Source organism: Myotis daubentonii, chromosome X (assembly GCF_963259705.1).
Source record: "Myotis daubentonii chromosome X, mMyoDau2.1, whole genome shotgun sequence".
Classification (NCBI taxonomy): Eukaryota; Metazoa; Chordata; class Mammalia; order Chiroptera; family Vespertilionidae; genus Myotis; species Myotis daubentonii.
Genome location: NC_081861.1, coordinates 1152737 through 1176198, shown reverse-complemented (window position 1 = coordinate 1176198; position 23462 = coordinate 1152737). Strand labels below are relative to the sequence as shown.

The 23462-nt window shown below is 45.3% G+C and overlaps 1 protein-coding gene across 11 annotated transcripts in view; it reads left to right on the top strand.

Moving 5' to 3' along the window:
* Positions 1 to 23462, top strand: part of CASK (calcium/calmodulin dependent serine protein kinase) — a 277352-nt gene that overhangs the window by 220190 nt on the left and 33700 nt on the right. For all 11 annotated transcript variants that reach the window (XM_059679502.1, XM_059679504.1, XM_059679506.1 and 8 more), the window contains exons 12-17: positions 3322 to 3399; positions 5871 to 5951; positions 13044 to 13232; positions 19977 to 20055; positions 21515 to 21600; positions 23013 to 23081. In XM_059679502.1, coding sequence (XP_059535485.1) covers positions 3322 to 3399; positions 5871 to 5951; positions 13044 to 13232; positions 19977 to 20055; positions 21515 to 21600; positions 23013 to 23081 — 582 coding nt within the window. The remainder of the gene's footprint in view (positions 1 to 3321; positions 3400 to 5870; positions 5952 to 13043; positions 13233 to 19976; positions 20056 to 21514; positions 21601 to 23012; positions 23082 to 23462) is intronic.

Sequence of the window (23462 nt, the reverse complement as noted above, 5' to 3'; positions counted from 1 at the left end):
TGCATCAGCTACAGCTCTCGGGCCAAGCCAGCCGCCTGTTCTTGAAGGGAGTTGTGTTGTACCACAGCCACGCCCACTATTTTATGAATCCTTAGTGGCTGCCTTCACATGTGTGGCTGGGTTGAGTGGTTGTGACAAAGTTCAAATGGCCCTCCACGCCCGAATATTTACCGTCTGGCCAGGAAAGGATGAGGATTCTAACATTTTTCCCGGGGCAGGGCTGTAGTTGATGGGCTAATGTCTTTATTGTTGAAAGTTTTACAGATGTCCCTCTTTTTTGACACCCCCCCCCCGCCTCCTCCCCAGGCCTTTACCACACTATTGTCCGTGTCCCTGAGTTTTGCATATATGCATTCAAGGTCTTTGGTTAATCTCGTCCCCCCACCCCCACACACACACTCTGTGATTCATCGATCTGTTGTGGCATGCTTTCACATGATACTTGTCTTTCTCTGACTGGCTTATTTCACTTAGCATGATACTCTCAGGTCCCTTCTTGCTGTCTCAAAGGGTAAAGGATCCTTCTTTTTTACAGCTGCGTAGTATTCCATGGTGTAAATGTACACAGCTTTTTATCCACTCATCTACTGATGGGCTCTTGGGCTGTTTCCAGATCTTAGCTATTGTAAGCAATGCTGGGATCACTGGGTGCAATAGCAGTTCCATATTTAATTTTTGAAGAAACGCCATACTGTTCTCCACAGTAGCTGCACCAGTCTGCATTCCCACCAGCAGTGCACGAGGGCTCCCTTTTCTCCACACCCTCGCCAGCATCTGTTTGTTGATGGTAGCCATTCTGACAGGTGTGACATGGTACCTCATTGTCCTTTTAATTTGCATCTCTCTGATATCAAAAGGAAAAGGGAACCCACTATATGAGAGAACATATTTGCCAATGATACATCTGATAAGGGGTTAATTTCCAAAATATATAAAGTACTCACGCAACTCAACAGATGGCCAAGAGACATATGAGAAAATGCTCAGTGCCATTAATCATCACCTCACACCTGTCAGAATGGCTACCATCAACCAATCAACAAGTGACAAGGGCTTGAATAGTGATTCTCACTTTCCTACTCCATGCCTCAGTTTCCCAATCTGTAAAGTGGGGAAAATAGGGGTGCCAACCTTATAGGCTTATTTGAGTAATGTGTATTAAGAACTTTAAGTAGGAACTATTACTAGCATGTAATAAGTGCTCAATAAAAGTAGCACTTGTCATTGTTGTTATTAGTACTGTTATTCTTACTCTCAGAACTTAACACTGCATCTAAGATTGACAGCTACCCGAAGCAGACACTTCTAGACCCCGTTTCAAGTTCTGATTCAGTAGGTCTGGAGGGAGGCCAGAACCTGCATGTTTCCTACCCCCCTCAGCTGATTACGCTCCGAGTCCTCAAGAAAGCACTCTGAGCTCTAGCCAGTGTGGCTCAGTGGCTAGAGTATCAGGCCTGCGGACCAAAGGGTCCCAGGTTCAATTCCGGTCAAGGGCACATGCCTGAGTTGTGGGCTAAATCCCATGTGCAGGAGGTAGCCAATCCATGATTCCCTCTCATCATGGATGTTTCTATCTCTCCCTTCCTCTCTGAAATTAATAAAAATATTTTTTTAAAAAACCACTCTGACCTGAGAGCCAGGGAGCTGCGCTTGGCACAGCAAGGCGAGGCCGAAAATAAAAGGTCTCCAGTGGGATTTCTGTGGCTTTGTGAGTGAGTACCAACCAGCGCGCATGGATCCGATGTGTAAATAGAAACTCAGACTAATCCTCGCTGCAAAGTGTGAGAGCAGCGCTCGTGTAGCCCTTGGTCAAGAAAAAGACAAACTTTATGTGCCGCCAACTTGGGAAGCTTCTGTTAAGTCTCCTCTTCACACAGTAGCGTCCAGAGCCGTAAACATTGTTATTATTCATGTCGTTTTTGACTTTGTTTGATTGTCAATACTAGGACAGGTCGGGTGATGACTATGTCTATTTTTTTTACGTGTTATGTATTTTCAATGCTTTTGTTTAACTGATGGCTCCTTGCATTGTGGAGGGAGGGGAGCAGGGGTGGGGGGAGGGGTGACCTCTCCGTAGTATGGCTGTGCATAGTAGGGGAGTTTAAAAAAAAGGGCAAAACCAACCCTCAAAAGAATCCCCATGTATTTTAGAGAAGTGAGGAACCAGAAGTGGCAGCCCAGCCGAGCTCATTTTTAACTTGTCACTTTTCAAAGCAGGCTGTTGAATGAGATGTTTCATCTGAGCTAGAAACCAGTATTTCAGTTGCATTTCCACACTATAGAGATTCTTCTCTAATGAAGTAATGGTCTTCAGAAAGTTAAATTTTTAGACCATTTAGATTTGTGGGGCTTTTAAATATTTTTAGATTCTGTCCATGTCTTCTCTTTGGGGTAGCATGGAGGGACCTGGAAACTATTGTGCTAAGTGAAATAAGCCCATCTGAGAAAGACAAATATCACGTGATCTCACTGATCTGTGGAATCTAATGAACAAAATGAATTGACCAACAAAATAAGTCCGGAAGCAGGGAGCCATGGAACAGACCGACACACCTCGATGTGGGGGTGAGGGGATGAGAAGAGATCAACCAAAGAACTTCTATACGTATATGCACAGCCCATGGACACAGGCAATAGGGTAGTGAAAACCTGGGAGGTGGGTAGGGGGTGAAATGGGGGTGACTCGGGGGGAAGGGGAGAGATGGGAGATACCTGTGCTACTATTGACAATAAAAATCTATTTAAAAATAAATACAATTTAAAAATGAATGGCTTCTCAAACTGTGTGGCTCTCCGATTTCTAAGGCAAAGGTTATGCCCTTGGCTTCCTGTGGAGCCTTCGGGCTGGCGCTGTGGGGGAGCAGCCCTGGTGAGCAAGCAGGAGTCTCTGCGAGAACATTCTTTCCTGGAAGGGCTTGGCCTGCCCTTTCCCAAGACGGAGATTTCTGTGAAAATTCCTCAGTCGGGTCTTGGCCAAAAAGCATTCTTTCCTTTTCCTCCGCCTTCATCTTACTCACTGTTGCTTCTATCAGAGGGGAGCATCCCGTGAGTCCTGAAATACGGATGAATTGAAAACGACGAGGCAGTCGCCACACTGACAGGATTTGGGGCCACCTCTTTAAAAGTGGTTCTGGTAGGATTCGCACACGACTCCTATGCCAGCAAGTTTCCTTGAAGGATCAAAAGATGAACAGGAAGATCCCACGGAAATCGTCAGCCTGTTCTTGGAAGAGGAAAACATTGTTCAGTGAAATAATAAACATGACGTGCTGAATTCCAGCAAAGAATAATAAGTGATTGGCTTTTCTCCTTTGCTTTCAGCTGTATGACAAAATTAACACGAAGTCTTCGCCGCAAATCAGGAACCCTCCAAGTGATGCAGTACAGAGAGCCAAAGAGGTAAGTGACATATTTTGTATGTTTGTGTTTTAATATGTTTCTATTGATTTCAGAGAGGAAGGGAGAGGGGGAGAGTGATAGAAACATCATTGATGAGAGAGAATCATGGATCGGCTGCCTCCTGCACACCCCCCACTGAGGATCGAGCCTGCAACCCTGTCATATGCCCTGACCAGGAATCGAACTGTGACCTCCTGATTCATAGGTCAATGCTCAACCACTGAGCCACACCGGCCAGACTGAGGGACATTTTTGTAAACAGACCTGGGCGTCCAAGAGCAGCATTCCCCAGGTTCCAGGGCTGGTTCTGCTGTGTGAACCTGAACTTGTTAACACAGCAACTTTTGCTTCTCTTTTTTTTTTTTTAAAGTTATTTTACTGCACTTGATGGAAAAAGATATGCTCTGAACATTTGAGTTGCTTTTTAAGGTGGAAATGTTTGCAAGTTAATTTAATATCTGCAACATCTAAGTTCAGAGATACGTCATTTCTATAAATTGTCAGATAATGTATGTCTGTCACAGACGTTTTAAAACCTTTTTGATATGGAAACGTGACATTGTAGAAAGTTTGGAAAATAAAAATTCATGCATGATCCATTTGCATATAAATGTTTATATACAATCAAAATGTATCCTTTTTTACCTGACGTATAATGAGCATTTTCCTATGTTTCTACTTGGTCTTTGTAAATATAAGTTCTGATGACGACATAATTTCTCTTTTTTATTACTAAATGCTCATGAATTGGCAATTCCTCCATTGTGAGACACCTAGTGGGGGTTTTTCCACTTTTTGATGTCATAAAAGCCTTCATGCAAATAAACATTTCCCTTTGAAAACTTTATTTCTTATGAAGTGAGAGAATCTGAAGGGCATCATTCCTTCCCCACCAGGATTTACACACAAGACCTGTCCCGGAAAATATCAAATACTCATTGAGAAACAAAACCTCGGGCAGGGGCCTGCGAGGCCCACCCACGTCAGGTCCGGGCACCAGCCAGGAGACATCCTCTCTAACTCAGGAGCCCACACCTCGGTGTTTAAAATTATAGATTGAGCCCTGGCCTGTTTGGCTCAGTGGCTAGAGGGTTGGCCTGCAGACTGAAGGGTCCTGGGTTCGATTCCAGTCAAGGGCATGTACCTCGGTGGCAGGCTCCTCCCTGCCCTGAATGGGGTGCGTGCAGGAGGCAACCCATCCATGTGTGTCCCTCTCACACTGATGTTTCTCTCTCTGTATGTCTCTCTCTGCTCTCTCTAGAAATCAGTGAGGAAAATATCCTCAGGTGAGGATTTAAAAAATAAAACAAAATACAACTTCCTTTAAAAAAAATTTTAATTAAATTTTAAAATAAAGAAATAAGATCATAGACTGTGAGAGTAGCGAGGGACCACAGAGAGTATATGGTTTCATCCTTTCATTTTCTAGTAGCAAAACTCAAAGCATAAAATACAGCAAGGAGAACTGGCTTGTCGTGTAGCAAAATTAATGACCAGCATAACCAGTACTGGGTAAGCGTGCTTTGCGATAAGAAAGAAACCCTCCAGCCCGAACCGGTTTGGCTCAGTGGATAGAGCGTCGGCCTGCAGACTCAAGGGTCCCAGGTTCGATTCCGGTCAAGGGCATGTACCTTGGTTGTGGGCTCATCCCCAGTAGGGGGTGTATAGGAGGCAGCTGATTGATGTTTCTCTCTCATCGATGTTTCTGACTATCTCTCTCCCTTCCTCCCTGTAAAAAATCAATAAAAGATATTTAAAAAAAAAAAAAAAGAAAGAAAGAAAGAAACCCTTCGGTTGCTGTTTGTCCCATGGCCCCTGAGGTGATGAGTAGCCTGTGGGTTTGCTGCTGAAATCGAAGCCTGAGGCTAAGGACGCTCAGGCGTCCCATCCGCCCAGGGTGCAGGTCTCCCGGGGGAGGCGAGAGTTCCTACCGCAGGGATGGGCCCTCCAAGCCAGTCCTGCCGGGCAACCCGTGACTGGCTCAACTCGGGGCATTGGATGCCTTTAGATAAGCGCTCTGGGCCCAACCGGCTCCAGTTAAGAACCGGAGCAGGATGTTTAAAGGACAATGGGGGCTTCCCTCCCACCACCCTGGGCTCATGTCACAATCAAATTCTAAATGTGTAAGCTCCATCTTGGTGGTAAGGGATAGCTTTTGAAGAACACCTTCATTTTTTTAAATATATTTTTATTGCTTTCAGAGAGGAAGGGAGAGACAGAGAGAAACATCAGTGATGAGAGAGAATCATGGATCGGCTGCCTCCCGCACGCCCCACACTGGGGATCGAGCCCACAGCCCAGGCCTGTGCCCTGACCGGGAATCGAACCGTGACCTCCTGGTTCCTAGGTTGATGCTCAACCCCTGAGCCATTCCGGGCGGGCTCATCCATAACTTTTAATTTAAAAGACTTTTGTAGTTTTAAAACATATCCTGTCTGCACTATGGTATATCTTGCTTGTTTATGTTTTAGGTATTGGAAGAAATTTCATGTTACCCTGAGAATAGTGATGCGAAGGAACTAAAGCGTATTCTAACACAACCTCATTTCATGGTGAGTAACCATTAAACCCCCACAGAGCTACAACCTTCCTTTCAAAATAAGCTCTTCATATTTTTAGATTTTTTTATTAATGTATATTGGCATTCAATATTCTGTTCATTTCAGGTGTACACGATGTGATCGCTACCACAAGTCTATTAACCATCTGTCACTGTACAAAGTTATTTTTCAACTAGAAGTTTGCACCCTTCACCTTTTTAAAAAAGTTTCTAGCAGTCCTCATAAAACAGCCATCTTCATCAAATGCAATTTATTCCTGCAATATCGGACTGTTAACATTACAGTACAAAGTGACATGTGCATTGCTATCAGTAAACATTTCCAAAAAATAATAAATAATTCTTGTCATCTCTGAATATCGAGGTAGATGCTTGAAAGACATCTTCATTCAAATATGTAATTGCCAGCTGTGTGCCAGGCGCCATGCTGGGCACTGAGGGCAGTAGTGAGGACAAGGTCCCTGCCCTCAGGGAACTCCCATTCTAGTGGGGACGGGGTGAGGGGAGATATGTGAGCCGGAGACAGATCGTGAGGAGTAAACTAACAAGATCATCCTATATAATAAAAAGCTAATATGCAAATTGTCCCCTCGGGAGTTCGACCACTCGCTATGACGTGCGCTGACCATCAGGGGGTGGTGTGGAATGAAGGAAGGCCCAACAGCCGGCAGCCAGGGGAAGGAAGGCCCCCATCGGCCCTGATTGCCGGCCAGGCCTAGGGACCCTACCCGTGCACGAATTTTGTGCACTGGGCCTCTAGTTTCATAAAATGATCATGACTATGAAGAAAAGAAAGGCCGAAACCGGTTTGGCTCAGTGGCTAGAGCATCGGCCTGCGGACTGAAGGGTCCCAGGTTCGATTCCGGCCAAGGGCATGTACCTGGGTTGCAGGCACATCCCCAGTGGGGGATGTGCGGGAGGCAGCTGATCGATGTTTCTCTCTCATTGATGTTTCTGACTCTCTGTCTCTCTCCCTTCCTCTCTGTGGGAAGTCAATGAAATATATTTAAAAATAAAAAAGAAAAGAAAGGATAATGGGGCAGAGATGATAGTCAAGTGGGAGCTACTTTATTATTTTTTTAATATATTTTTATTGATTTCAGAGAGGAAGGAAGAGAGATAGAAGCATCAGTGATGAGAGAGAATCATGGACCGGCTGCCTCCTGCACGCCCCACACTGGGGATCAAGCCCACAACTCGGGCCTGTGCCCTGACCGGGAATCGAACCGTGACCTCCTGGGTCATGGGTCGACGCTCAACCACTGAGCCACACCGGCCAGGCGGGAGCTACTTTAGATAATCAGGGGAAAGCCCCTCTGAGGTGTGAATGCTGAGCCAAGACTTGTGATACGAAAGAAGCAGTCTTCTGAACGTGCAGGCCTGGGGAAGAGCGATGAGCGGCCAGGGGCAGGAAGGCCACTGTGGCTGCGACCTGGTGAAAGAGGAGCAAGTGGTACAAGCAGAGCTAGAAGACAGGGCCTTCCCGGCCACGGTGAGGAGTCGGGATTTGTCCCGATGGCACGAGGAGGGCACCGGGGGGTTGCAAGCAGGAAAGTACTATCAGCTCAGAGCTTTAGATGCTGCTGGACTGATGTGCAGAGAATGGACTGTAGGAGGGATGAGTTAAAAGAAGGAGGCCGCTTAGAAGGCTGTTGTGAGAGGTGGTCGAGGCTTGGAGAAGGATGGGGCTGGCAGAAAATGGGCAGATGGAGATTCTACATCAGAGATGGTTGGATATGACAGAACTTGCTCAAGGTAGGCATGTGAGGTGGCGTGACTAATCCCTTTTACAGTTCACAGAGGAAAGTGTGCCCTCAAGGCTTGTCCGGCCGGCGTGGCTCAGTGGCTGGGCATCAACCTATCAACCAGGAGGTCAGGGTTCGATTCCCGGCCAGGGCACATGCCTGGGTTAATGGCTCCATCCCCAGTGTGGGGCCTGCAGGAGGCAGCCGGTCCATGATTCTCTCTCATCCTTGATGTTTCTATCTCTCTCTCCCTCTCCCTTCCTCTCTGACATCAATAAAACATATATTTTTTAAAAAGAATATGCCAAATAAAAAGAGGAAAATCAAAGATGGAATATTTTTCTTCAAATACGTTATAAGGGATGATTGGGCAATTGTTACTAATCTGAAATAGCTGTTATTTTTAATTACATAAGAAGAATCATGTAATAGGAAAAAACACTTTTTGTACTGTAATAAAGATATGGACAAGATAACTTCAGATAAGAGTGAAAAAAATCTATTTTAAAATGAATAGAAAAACTATGAATTTCAGGTTCAAAACGTGGTTCCTCTGGCTTCTTAATTTCACATCATAAAATGTACCACTTAATGAAGCTTCCATGACAACCCAAGGTGGTTTTAAACATTTTGCTTTGGGGCCCTGACTGGTGTGGCTCAGTGGATAGAGCGTTGGCCTTTGGACCGAAGGGTCCCAGGTTGGATTCCGGTCAAGGGCATGTACCTTGGTTGCGGGCACATCCCCAGTAGGGGGTGTGCAGGAGGCAGCTGATCGATGTTTCTAACTCTCTATTCCTCTCCCTTCCTCTCTGTAAAAAATCGATAAAATATTTAAAAAATAAAAATAAACATTTTGTTTTAGGGAAAGTATGATACAAATTTGCTTATAAAATCTTCTGTTCTACATCTGATTTCTTAAAGAAAAAAAGAAATCATTAACTTCTATTAGTACAGTGGGGCCTTGACTTACGAGTGTCCTGACTAACAAGTTTTTTGAGATACCAGCTGTCTCTCGGCCGATTTTTTGCATTGAGTTGATAGAGTAATTTGAGTTAACGAGCTCCTTAACGAGCTCGGTCTCGGATCGAATTAAACTCGTAAGTCAAGGCCCCACTGTATGTCTTTACTGCTTTGTATTTTATAATTGCAATAAGCAAAGGATCTGTTCTTTTTTAAAATTGCTATTTAGTGATTTTTAGAGAAAGAGAGGAAGGGTGGAGGAGAGAGAGAGAGAGAGAGAGAGAGAGAGAGAGAAACATCAATTGGTTGTTCCACTTATTTCCACATTCATTGATTGATTCTTGACCAGGGATGGGACCCGCAACCTTGGCGCGTGGGGCCCGCACTCTAACCAGCTGAACCACTGGGCCAGGGCCAGGGTCTGCTCTTTTGAAAAAATTAGTCTTTCGAATGGAATAATTAAAAAAGGTACTAGTGTGATAACATTTTTATCATGACTTTTAGAGTACAGACTTTAAAAAATCATTTAAGTCTATACTTATTTACACTTCCTTTAATTACTGCAAATATTTATAAGTATATGCATTTTTAAGTGTCAGGTAATTCAATGTTAAGTCCCCCTGTTTTACTGATCAGAAAGCAAAGAAAAAGCCAGATAATTGAACAAATAAGCAAAATTATAAATATGCTAAGAATAACTCCCAAACCTTGGCATCATAACCTCATATAAGCATTAAAATATTTTCCTTTAGCTATTAATATTTCTTTAAAAATACTAAGGTTTTGAAACCATAATTGAAAAATGTTTCTAAGATAGAAAGTTTCTGCGTTTAAAGGTCTATTTGACATAGTATATATAGCTCAGAATAGTATTTCCCACATGGGACATTCTCCAAACATACTTCCTCGGGAATGACCAGTGGGCTCAAGTTAAGTTGATAGGAAAACTGATCCTCATTACAAGTGAACCCACTTTTAAAAGCATGGGCTTTGGAGCCAGTAAGATCTGGGTTTGGAACCACAAGGAGGCCACTTACGAGGTGGGTGACCTCAAGCAAGCCTGGTGATCGGCTTTTAAAATATATTTGTATTGATTTCAGAGAGGAAGGGGAGGGAGGGAGAGATAGAAGCATCCATGAAGAGAGAGAATCATGGATCAGCTGCCTCCTGCACGCCCCACACTGGGCATCAAGCCCACAACCTGAGCATGTGCCCTGACCTGGAGTTGAATCGTGACCTCCTGGTTCATAAGTCAACGCCCAACCACTGAGCCACACGGGCCGGGCTGGCATATTCTTTTTAATGGCTTTTTTTTAATATATATTTTATTGATTTTTCACAGAGAGGAAGGGAGAGGGATAGAGAGCCAGAAACATTGATCAGAGAGAAGCATCGATCAGCTGCCTCCTGCACACTCCCCACTGGGGATGTGCCTGCAACCAAGGTACATGCCCTTGACCGGAATCGAACCCGGGACCCTTCAGTCCCCAGGCCGACGCTCTATCCACTGAGCCAAACCGGCGAGGGCTTAATGGCTTTTTTTTTTTTTAACAACCTGTAAGTGGCCCCTTGTATTCTATTTGCAGATACATTGGAGCCTCAGGTTGACTTTGATCTTGTGGCAAACTGGTTACTATGAAGTATGACCTCCTTTGGTAGCATAATTTGAGCGTTTTTCTTTTAAAGTTCAGTTTGAGTATTATTTTGTGATTCCTTATAAATAATACATTAAAATACAAGTATTTGCTTATATATTTAAAAGGAGAAATAGGAAGAGAAAGGAGAAATAGAAATCACTTGCCAAAAGCATCAACACTTTCTCTCCAACCCCTGTACCCGCCATTATAACCTGACAAAAGCTTGGTTCTTTGTTTACCTGGCGACGTGTCCTCCGATCCTACTAAGCACCGTTTTGAAAATTCACTAATTACGGAAGGCACACCTATAATGGATACAGTTGGGCTAATTTTAGCGGATGAAGTTTTCAGTTTGTCTATTATTGGCCTTTGCTTTGTTCACTAAGGCTTCGCTCTCGAGTGGCCACAATGAAAGCAGGAAAACAGGCATTTACCTGCATAGCAGGCGCAGGGGTCAGGAGGTCAAGGCCTCAGGGCCACCGTGAGCCCCGCTCTCCAGCTGTGCCCTTGGGTGTCCCTCCCCCAGACGCCAGCTCAGACCAGCCTCGGAAACTTTGCAAATCTCTGCCACTTCCTTAGAAACCCAAATGCGCCCTAACTGGTGTGGCTCAGTGGATAGAGCGTTGGCCTGCGGACTCAAGGGTCCCAGGTCCGATTCCGGTCAAGGGCATGTACCTTGGTTGTGGGCACATCCCCAGTGGGGGGTGTGCAGGAGGCAGCTGATCGATGTTTCTCTCTCATTGATGTTTCTAACTCTCTATCCCTCTCCTTTCCTCTCTATAAAAAAATCAATAAAATATATTTTAAAAAAAGAAACCCAAATGCATATATTGCTCTAAACACATGCACTACTGATGACAAGTCAATCCCGTCTTTGTAATTGCACTGCATTGTTACTTTATTTTTGCCTCGTACGCATGCCTTTGAAATTAAAATAGCCAAGTCATAACTGTGATAAGCCTTTAATTAAATAACTTAATTTGAGATGCTAAGGGTTGTACTTTCAAAACAATTTTAATTGCGTTTAATTATCTCTAGAGATTTCATCACCACACAGATCACAGATTCAAACAGAACTGAATTTATAGTTAGCACATAAGAAAATAGAATCTATGTAAGCTCCAAGCATACTCATCTTCAGCTGTAATATTCTCCTTGAAGTAGACATGTTCAAATATTCATGCTCTTTTTTTTTCAAGCCTCGCCCAAGGATATTTTTTCCATTGATTTTTTTAAAGAGAGAATGGAGGGGGGGAGGGAGGGGAAGGGATGAGAGAAAAACATGAATGTGAGAGAGACACATCGATTGGTTGCCTACTGCACGCACCCCAGTTAGGGCGGGGACCGAGTCTAACCCAGGTACATGCCCTTGACCAGGGATCGAACCCACAACCCTTCAGTCCGAGGGCCAACACTCTAACCACTGAGCAAGACCGGCCAGGGCTCTTCATGCTTATTAAAAACTTTGTTGTGATGGCACCAAGAGCATAGTACGTCTCAAAGAATATCCTTTTTTAGGGATATTTGTTATCCAGTTCCACCAAGATGACATGTGCAGATATCAATACAAAGAAATCACTTTTTCTTTGTTAACGGGCTTGGCAAAAGGAAGTCATAATGATAATTGTCTACTTATTTTTCAGTCAAGTGCTCCAAAATATAGAAATGAATAAAAACATTAGGTGCGTTTAGATGTTAGCTCCATATCGAATGTGATATTTTGGAAAATTACATGTTTTTCAGTTACACTTGTGTGTGTTCTCATCTCTTTCATGAAGTCATATGTTATAAATTGTCTTCATCCTTTTGGTTATATAACAGAGTTATTGTTAACACTATCAATGAAAGATATTTACTCAGTACACCAACTATTGCACTGTTTCTTTTTAAATCTGTTGCCATTTTAAGCCCTAGAATAAATTTGCCACCCTCATGAGCCTTTCTGCTAAATTATTTGAAATTGCGTTATGTCAGCTTTCTAACAAGTTAGTTGGGCCCTAGCTGGTGTTGCTCAGTGGCTAGAGCACCGGCCTGCGGACTGAAGGGTCCTGGGTTCGATTCCGGTCAAGGGCACATACCTTGGTTGCGGGCTCCTCCCCAGCCCAGGTCCTGGTCAGGGCATGTGCAGGAGGCAACCTCTGTTTCTCCCTCTCTCTTCCACTTTCTTCAGAAATCAATGGGAAAATATCCTCAGATGAGGATTTAAAAGTAAATAAATAAATAAACAAACAAACAGGTTGGTTGGTACTTTTTTATAACATCAGACCATACCTCTAACCCAGGTAATCAGCAAACACATGCATTCATTGATTTACTCATTCATTCACGTGTTCATTCTTTTTTTAAATCATCATGATTATTTGTCATAAAGAAATCAAGGTGCCTGGGCGGTGTGGCTCAGTGGGTGAGCGTTGACCTATGAACCAGGAGGTCACAGTTCCATTCCTGGTCAGGGCACATGCCCGGGTTGCAGGCTCCATCCCCAGTGCAGGAGGCACCGATCCATGATCCTCTGTCATCATTGATGTTTCTCTCTTTCCTTCTTCCTTCCTCTCTGAAGCCAATAAAATATATTTTTAAAGAAATCAGGGTATAGTTTTATGTAGGTGTAACGTGCTTTGAGTTCTCTGTAGATGAGATACACCTTTGAGGGGCAACGGGTGATTATACGCATGTTTATAGAATCGATTTCTGCTGGAATAGTACTATTATTGAGGTTTTACTTCTCTCCTGAAATACTAGGCCTTACTTCAAACTCACGACGTAGTGGCCCATGAAGTTTACAGCGATGAAGCGCTGAGGGTCACACCGCCCCCCACGTCTCCCTACTTAAACGGTGATTCCCCGGAGAGCGCCAACGGAGACATGGACATGGAGAACGTGACCCGCGTCCGGCTGGTTCAGTTCCAGAAGAACACGGATGAGCCCATGGTGAGTAGGAAGGAAAGTTCTCTCGCCTCCCAAAATGCCAGCGCGAGCAGGAGCACCTGACTCCAGCCTCTACACCCAGGAGGGGGGAGAGGGGAGGGGACCCGCTTCACACCCTCACTTCACACAGGCCCGCTGCTGCCCAGAGCCGCTGTGCTCACATTGCTCCTAAAGCAGGCTGACTTCTCCTTCCCACCAATTCTTTCACAGCTGCTCTTCACCTTTACTTTCAAAAAAAAAAAAAAGACAGTCCGGCTGGGGTGGCTCAGTGGTTGAGCATCAACCTAGGAGCCAGGAGGTCACTGTTCAATTCCCGATCAGGGCACAGGCCCGGGTTGCAGACTCGATCCCCAGTGTGGGGCGTGCAGGAGGCAGCCGATCCATGATTCTCTCTCATCATGGATATTTCTCTCTCTCTCCCTCTCCCTTCCTCTCTCTCTAAAGTCAATGAAAACATTTTTTTAAAATGACATACATAGTCCATTACTCCAGAGTGTGCCTCTGGGCAGCAAAAGGCACAATTTAAAATATTGGCAGTGGTGTGGGAAAAGTGAATGTCAAAAATGGGATTGTTAAAAACATCCCGTTATCAGTCTCGTGGTTTGCAGAAGAAGACTCTTTTGGAAGGCATTCGAAGAATTGGGTGAAGTGGCTAAAAGGAAACGCGCCGTGCAACTCCTCGCTCCCAAGGAATTCTACCCCTGGAGGGAATCCTGTTGGCATCTACCCATTTAACATTAATTTTCTCAGTGTTTCCAAATAGCATGGGAATAGAGTTGATGCTGAGCCCTCCCTCATTGTCATAGAATTGACTTAGATTGGGAAGATCAAAGAAAGGCTCCATGGTGTTATCTGAACAAATTCGAGGCCGGGCAGGGGGAGGGGGGGCAGTAGAGCAGAGTAGAGACCATCCAGGCATACCAAGTGGCAGGTGCAGAAACTTGGAAGTGAAAGGGCTTAGTGTCGTTTCAAAATGGAAAGGAGCCACGACTGGGCTCTAGAAAACACGGTGAGTGGCAGGAACGGGGCGCACACATGCGGAGAGACATGGCAAGGATTCGTTCTTTGTCTTAAAACATCAGGAAGATAGGAGCATGTTTTCATTTCAGAAATAATCACTGGAGAACGGATTAGAGGGCAAGAGTGGGTGTGGAGAGGCTGGTTAAGAGGCGTTAGTATCGGAACACAGGGGAGAGCTGATGGGACTGAACTAGAAGGATGGACATCAAATGGAAGGAAGTGAAAAGATTTCACAAAAGAGGAAAACCAGCCCTGGCTGGTTTGGCTCAGTGGATAGAACGTCAGCCTGCAGACTGAAGGGTCCCAGGTTCAATTCTGGTCAAGGGCACACACATGCCCGGGTTGCAGGCTCCATCCCCAGTAGGGGGCGTGCAGGAGGCAGCCAATCCATGATTCTCTCTCATCCTTGATGTTTCTCTCTCTCCCTCTTCCTTCCTCTCTGAAACCAATAAAAACCTGTATTTAAAAAAAAAAAAACCAAAGAGGAAAACCAGTAGGCCTTGGTAATGGATTCCCAGTGGAGACGAGGGAGAAGCAGGTGTCAAGGATGACCCTCAACTTGAGGGTTTCACAGGTTTGGGGGCGGAATCAGATCTGCGGGGGGAAATTCAAGTGGCATGCATCCATACCCTTTCTTCCGCGCATAGAGAAGGGATGTCGGGTTATGGAGAGAAAGGTGAGTGAGCTGCTTAGAAAGTTGCCCAGTTGCTCTACAATTAAAGGGGGCGTTACGGAGCGGGGGTTCCGCGGCTGCGGTTCCGGGGGGCCCTGCCCTGTGGATATGGCAGCTTGTCCTCACTGCTCCTTGCCAGCTGGGCTGTATCGTGGCAGCATAGGCAGCAGGCAGGGGCCATGGTTGCCTCACCTCCTCTGGTGCTCGCCAGGCAACTGTTTGGCTTAAGAGCACGGGCAGTGGCAGCTTAGGGCAGTGGTCGGCAAACTCATTCGTCAGCAGAGCGAATATCAGCAATACGATTAAAATTTCTTTGGAGAGCCACATTTTTTAAACTTAAACTATATAGGTAGGTACATTGTTATTAACTTAATTAGGGTGCTCCTAAGGCTTAGGAAGAGCCACACTCAAGGGGCCAAAGAGCTGCGTGTGGCTCGCGAGCCAGTTTGCCGTCCACGGGCCTTGACTGACTAACTGACCCCCTGGGTCCCACCCCGCTCTGCAAGCCTTTAGCAAATGCTGAAGTGCCTACTGTGTGCGGATAACTGGCTTAGATGCCACTGAGGTCATGGCAGGCAAGCCGTGGGCCCTTCCCGGAGGCCACCTGCCACAGGGGTGACAGTCACAGCTGTGGTGCGGCAGCCGGGAGCAGGCTGTGGCCGGGCGGCAGGAAGGAGGGGTGAGAGGCGCGCGAAGGAGGCAGGAAGGTGAACTGAACCGCAAGGAGGCGGCCCGGGGCGGCCTGTGCTCATGTTCTCCAGCGGCCTGGGCCTGCGGCGGCGGCCTGGGCATTTCTCTGAAGGCTGAGTGCAGAGAGCCGGGCTGAGGGGCAGGATACAGCTGCGTCCCCGAGTTCCTGCTCTCAGAAAGTATGCGCTGGCCCCCAAGACAAGCCGTTCTCTCTCCTGTCGCCTGTGATCCCAGCCACAGGGTGTGTGTTTCTTCTCTTGTTGACTGGTCGCCATAAACATGGGAATGACGTTATGGGAAATATGTCTCTTCGGTGATACAGTTCTATGACATTTCATACAGCTTCTTTTGCTTTCTCATTTGTCTTATTAAAAGCATTATATTACTACGTGAGATGCACCCATAGGACAGTGGTTCTCAACCTTCTGGCCCTTTAAATACAGTTCCCCATGTTGTGACTCATCCATAAAATTATTTTCGTTGCTACTTCATCACTGTCATGTTGCTACTGTGATGAATCGTCATGGAAATATCTGCTATGCAGGATGGTCTGAGGCAACCCCTGTGAAAGGGTCGTTCGACTGCCAAAGGGGTCGCGACCCACAGGTTGAGAACCGCTGCCATAGGATCTCTTTGTATTTTGGAACTTATACACTGTGTCCCACTGGGCTGCGTCCACCCCCAAGGATGACACACTCCCATCACACCCTTCCTTTCCCCTTTGTAATATCGCCCTTGCAATTGCTTCTCTATAGATCGGGACTCCCTCAGTGTCAAGTGATAAAGACCAACCTTGAAGTAGCTTAGACAATAGGGAAGGCCAGGAATTGACCCCGAGCTGGGGTGGGTTCAGGAATAGGCACCCAGCCCAAGCAGAGACCAGGTTTACCCTCTGACCTGAAACAACCAAGAAATGTTTAAAACTGCCCCAGCTGGTGTGGCTCAGTGGATAGAGCGTCAGCCTGCAGCCTGAAGGGTCCCGGGTTCAATTCCGGTCAAGGGCATGTACCTATGTTGTGGCCTCGATCCCCTGCAGGGGGTGTCCAGGAGGCAGCTGATGGGTGTTTCTCTCTTATTCAGTGTTTCTAACTGTCCCGCTCCCTTTCTGTAAAAATCAATTAAATGTATTTTTTAAAATGTTTAAAACAGACAAAATTACATGAAAGAACAGTTTTGAAGACATTGGACATCGAGCAAGAAAGGACAGTGGTCCCTAAGAAACAGGAAGTAAACAGCATGAGCCCTGGGGTTGCCCAATCTTCCTGACTTGAGAGTTTCCAGGCCACAGACAGGGAGGGGTGACCGAGGCCAAGCAGGCAGGCTCCCTGGATTGAGGAGACAGAACTGAGCTGCTGGGGAAACCAGGCACCTGAAGTTCATGGGGCAGAGGGCTGGAGGGGGAGGGCTGCACCGAGAGGACCCGAGAGACCTAGAGAGGACACTACCTGGAGCCCAGCAAAGACCCTCCTAAAGGATGAGCGAGCCCAGTGCCTGACGCTGGCGGCCTGGTCCCACCCACAGACTCGAAGGACCAGTCCGTGAGGCGCTGCGTAGGGCGCTAGGGAAGGTCTTGCCTCAGGAGGAGAGATAATTAGCCCTGGATGGAGAATTCCTCCAAACCTGCGGAATAAATCACAGAAGCAAGTTCCAAAGGTTCACCTGGCCAGCATGGTTCAGTGGTTGAGCATCAACCTATGAACCAGGAGATCCCGGGTTCGATTTTTGATCAGGGTGCATGCCCGGGTTGCAGGCTCGATCCCAGTGTGGGGTGTGCAGGAGGCAGCCAATCCATGATCCTCTCTCATCATGGATGTTTCTCTCTCTCCCTCCTTTCCTCTCTGAAATCAATAAAAAAATTTTTTTTAAAGACCCAAAGGGTTAAACTGTTTCTAAGTAACTGAACTACATCCCAGGAAAAAAAAAAAAGCTTAAGAATCTTTATAAGAATTAAAAAAAAAAAAAAACACCAAGCAGGCAACAAGATAAAATGTACAATATCTGGCATCAAATCAAAGATTACGAGGCATGTGAAAAGGCAGGAAAATGTGACCTATAATGTGGAGAATAATCAATCACAACTGACACCGAACTGACAGATATTCGAATTAGCCCAGTAGGGGGTGTGGAGGAGGCAGCCGATCCACGATTCTCTCTCTTCCCTGATGTTTCTATCTCTCTCTCTCCCCCTCTCCCTTCCCCTTTGGAATCAATAAAAATATAACTTTTAAGAAAAAAAAGATGCTCAGATTTGCAAACAGCGACCTGGGAACCAGGAGGTCAGGGTTCGAGTCCCGGTCAGGCCACGTGCCCAGTTTTTTTAAAAGCTCAATTTACAATTCTAAATCCAGCAAAAGTTTCTTTCAAAAAATAAAGGTAAGACCTAGCTGGTTTGCTTAGTGGTTAGAGCATCAGCCCACAGACTGAAGGGTCCCGGGTTCGATTCTGGTCAAGAGCATGTACCTCGGTTACAGGTTCATTCCCCGGCCCTGGTCCAGGCACGTGCAGGAGGCAACCAATTGATGTGTCTCTCTCACATATACGTTTTTCTATCTCTCCCCCTCCCTTCCACTCTCTCTAAAAATCAATGGAAAAAGATATCCTCAGGTAATGATTAACAAAAAAATTTTTTAAATAAAGGTAAAATAAAAACATTTTAAGATATACCAAAACAATTCAATAGATCTACAGTATAAGAAATGTTAAAGGAAAAAAAAAAGAAATGTTAAAGGGCAACCTTATCATTTAAATCTCTTTCAAAGATAACTGGCAGTTTAAACAAAAATAATGACGATATGTTTGGGGTTTATAACATGTGGGAGTAAAATGTATAACAACACAAAGGTCAAAAGGAAGGAAGTGGAAGTATACTGCTGTAAGGTTCTTAAACTATTTGTGATATGGCATAATGTCACTTGAAGGTGGACTGTGGTAAGTTAAAAATATATGCTATAAACCCTAAAGCAGTCCCTAAAGCAACAGAATAGAATTATAGCTAATAAGACAACACAGGAGAGAAAATAGAATAAAAAGAAATTAATCCAAAAGAAGGCAAGAAAATATATTCATACCTAACTGTATCAGTAATCATATTAAATGTAAATGGTCTAAGTTCCCCCAAATTAACAAGCAGTGATTGTCTGATTAGGGGGGAGCAAGACCCAATATTGCCTGTAAGAAATGCTTTCTACATAAAGACAAATTGTTTCAAAGTAAAGGGATGGGAAAAGAAAAGCCATGATGGCGTTAATCAAAAGGAGGCTTGAATGGCTATATTAACATCAAAGTATATTCTCAACCCACATGGGGATTAAATTGGAAATAAAGAACAAAAAGATCTCTGGAAAAATCCCGAAGCACTTGAAAACTAAACACATTTCCAAATAAACCATCAATCAAAGAAGAAATCAAAAGGGAAATTAAGTTATTTTGAAGTGGATTAAAATGAAACCACAACATATCAGAATTTGTGGTGTGCTGCTAAAGTAGTACTTCGGGAGTGTAGCACTAAGCATCTATGTTAGAAAAACAGGAATGTCTGCCCTGCTGATGTGGCTCAGTGGGTTGAGCCTTGTCCTATGCACCAAGGGGTTGCCGGTTTGCTTCCCAAACTAGCTGCCCCCTGGTGGTCAGTGTGCTCCCACAGTGGGTGTGCCGCCCCCCCAAGGGCCAATCCCTGCAGGCCATGCCCCCACCACCAGTGCACGAATGCATGCACTGGGCCTCTAGTAAATAATAAAGAGCAAAGTAGAAATCAATGAAATAGAAATCAGAAAACGATAGGGGGAAATCAATTGAACAAACATTTTCTTTGAGAGGATCAGACTGATCAGGGGGAAAAAGACACTAACTTACTAATGTCATGCATTAGAGAAGTGACATTACTACACATTCTGCAGCTATAAAAAAGGGTAATAAGGAAATATGAGAAACAACTTCATGCCAATAAATTCAGCAACTTGGATGAAATGGATAAGTTCCTTGGAAGGCAAGAAACTATAAAAGCTTACTTAAGAAGGAATAACTGAGTCACCCTAAACTATTTAAAAATTGAATTTGTAGTTAAAAACCATCCTTCAAGAAAGCTCCAGGCAAGATGGTTTCACTGGCAAATTCTACCAAACATATAAGGAAGAAATAACAGCAATTCTACACAAACTCTTCCCAAAACATTGAAAGGGGAGGAATTCTTCCCAACTCATTGTTTGTTGTTGTTTTTATTATTATTAGCTAGCATTACCTTGGTACCCAACCAGATAAAGACATTACAAGAAAACTACGGACCAGTAACCCTCTTGACGATAAATGCACAAATGCTAACCAAGTGTCATCTTATAGTAATTCTATTTTTACTTAACTTTTTACAGGGAATCACTTTAAAAATGAATGAGCTAAATCATTGTATTGTTGCAAGAATTATGCATGGGGGCATGATTCACAGACAAGGTAAGTGTCGTATATGATTCTTTCTCACTTTTGTCCTATAGCCTAGTGGAGAAAGTGTTGTTATGGCCCATATAAGAAATCTGTTAAATACGTGGTTCATAGAAATGATCCATTTAAGTTATCTCTTGGGTTTAGTCATTTGTTTCTGTTCACCTGTAGACAATGGAGAGCGGGTGCATTACAGTTCTGTTCTGGAGCATGTGTGTGTGAATCACTGTTTATATCCTGACTTCGTAGAGACCAGGTTATATGGAAGACATCCATTCTAGGATATGAAATGTGTATATTTAAATTTAATGACAGTTCAAGAATTGCTCTCTCACCCAGCCGGCGTGGCTCAGTGGTTGAGCATCCACCCATGAACCAGGAAGTCATGGTTCCATTCCCTGACATGGCACATGTCCAAGTTACAGGCTGGATCCCCATAGGGGCGGGGGGCGGGGTGCAGGAGGCAGCCCATCAATGATTCTCTCTCCCTCTCCATTCCTTTCTTTCTCAAATAAAGAAAACATTTTTCAAAAACTTAAAAAAGAATTGTCTCATTCATCCGGGAATGAGATATACTACTTATAAATTAAGAAATTGGAGTTTGCCGAACCGGTTTGGCTCAGTGGATAGAGCGTCAGCCTGCGGACTCAAGGGTCCCGGGTTCGATTCCGGTCAAGGGCATGTACCTTGGTTGCGGGCACATCCCCGATGGGGGGTGTGCAGGAGGCAGCTGATCGATCTCTCTCATCGATGTTTCTTACTCTCTGTCCCTCTCCCTTCTTCTCTGTAAAAAATCAATAAAATATATTTAAAAAAAAAAAAAAAAAAAAAAAAAAAAAAAAAAAGAAATTGGAGTTTGATAAAGAGCATAGAGATTCAATGGTAAGATCAGCCTGATGGTGGCCAGAAGGGAGGGGAGTTTGTGGGGCTGAGAGGAAAAAGGAAAGGGATTAAAATATACGAATTTGGAGGCACAAAACAGTCACGGGAACATAGTCAATAATATTGTAGTAACTATGGACATGCCAGGTGTAAGGTGTATCATTGTCTAACCTCTGTGCGTGCACCTGAGCCCTGTACATGTCTTCAGCTCATTGCATCCTCACAGCAGCCCTATGAGATGGGTACTATTGTCACCTCCGCCTCATACATGCAAAACCGAGCCATGGAGAGTTTGGTAACTTACCCGAGATGTCAAAGCTAGTGAGCGATGAAGCTGGGATTTGAACCCAGACAGGCTGGAACTAGAAACTGTTCTTTTATCTCAGAAAAATTACCAGATTCCCACCACCATCTTTCCAAGCGGTGTCTCCCATCATAGATGTCCCTGTGTTAGCGTGTACTCGTGAGCCAAACTTGTCTGTTTCTGAAATATTGCCCTTCAGTGTTTAGCTTAATTTTTTTACATCGCTCTCTTTGGATTATCAAAGTATATTTCATCGCATGTTTATAATCTTGTGACATGTCTTAGGCACCCTGCATGTGGGTGATGAAATCCGAGAAATCAATGGCATCAGTGTGGCTAACCAAACAGTGGAACAGCTGCAGAAAATGCTCGTGAGTACATGCAAGTTTCTTTTTCTTCGTCTAAGGCTGACTTTCAGTTTGTTAGCTTTCTTGTTCACACAGAAACAGGGGGCCTTCTTTTGCAATCCGAGTATCGCTGGGACCACCAGCGTGTGCACTTGAACTTATGCATGTGCACTTGAATTTATGCAACATTCATGAAAACTGACAACTAGGAAAATGGTCACAAGCAACGGCGTTTGGAAACACTGGGCCCGTCCTGAACGGTGCGGGCTTTAGCTCTCTCCTTTCATCTTCATCTGCTGGTTTTTTTCTCGAGCAGCTGTTTAAAGCAAACCTTCCCAGCTGTGCATAACTGAACCGGGTTCTCAGTGACCTCAATCTGCTGACATCAGCAATGTCAAACCCCTTTCCTGCGTGGCTGAGTCACAGCCAGCTGTGTGGGATTTCTCCACAGCACAGAGGGGAGGAAAGTTCTAGTAGATCAGGCCATTTCTATCCGTGCCCCCCAAAGTCTGTGTGTGGATCAGGGTTCGGGTTTTAAAAAGGAGGTGGGGGGCGGGGGCAGAATGGCGGGCCCTGGCAAGCAGACCTTCTTCCCACCACAACGTAGTGAATATCTATTATGAATATTGATTAAGTACGAAATACCTATTATGAATATTGATTAAGTGTGAAATAAGCACACAGACGCTCAGTGCAGGAGCTGCCCCCTGGTGGTCAGTGCCCCAGAAGCTGGGCTCACGGCTGGCGAGCGCAGCGGTGGTGGCGGGAGCCTCTCCCGCCTCCCGGCAGTCGGACATCCCCCAAGGGCTCCCAGACTGTGAGAGGGCACAGGCCGGGCTGAGGGGACACCCCCCCCCCTGCACGAATTTCGTGCACTGGGCCTCTAGTTATGAAATCAAAAGCAAATTTTACGACATATAGCATCATGCTGGAGCCTACCAAACATAATTTTTCGGTATTTTTTGATTACCCAGTTCAGTTTCTATTCACTTTTCTTAGTCTTTATTGTTGAAAGCATTACATATGTCCCCCTTTTCCCCACTGACCCTCTCTAGCCCACCCCCGCCTCCCCGGGCCCTCACCACCCCACTGTCTGCCTCCATGGGCCATGCATCTATGCATACAAGGTCTTTGGTTGATCCCCCCCACCCACCCTCCCCGCCTTCCCTCTGAGATCCCGTGCCATTTTGGAAAGACAGAGCACTTAGCGTGTTTTGTATTCATGTCTATGAAAGAGTCAGGGTCAGGGTCAGGGTCGGGGCTCTGCTGTATGGACAAGGCGCTGCGCTGCACCCTGAGCTTAATGACTCAGTTTCAGTCTAGGCCCCGGCGCTCGCAGCTGCCTCGCTTCCTTGTCCTCACATGTTTTGAGCAGCTTCCTCTGTGTTTTCTGTGCAACATGGCTTTGCTAAGAAAGCTGTCCTTTCTTCCTCCAGCGGGAAATGCGCGGGAGTATCACCTTCAAGATCGTGCCCAGTTACCGCACGCAGTCGTCATCCTGTGAGGTAATGGCTTTCCCCGCCCGCCCCGCTCCCCTGGGTCCCTCCCTCCCTGTCTGCTCCTGGCTGAATGTCTGGCTTTCTGGGAAATGGTTTCTGCCTGTGCTGTTGATCACTGCACACCAATTTTGCAACCAAGATAACGGAACAGAGTAGGTCCCCTCCACCTACTCAGCCCTGCTTCCATGGGGACTTCAACTTGAACTTCCTGCAGGCCGGAGTCGAAGCTAAACATAGAGCAGCTACAAATAACGGCGTAGCCTTAATACAGAAAAAGCGGGGTCTCTGAGGGAAGGAGGAATTGCGGTAACATTTCCAGGAAGGACAGTCACTCCCCTTGTTAAGAAATCACGCAGATAGTTCTTGTTCTTCTTTCCAAGAATCTGA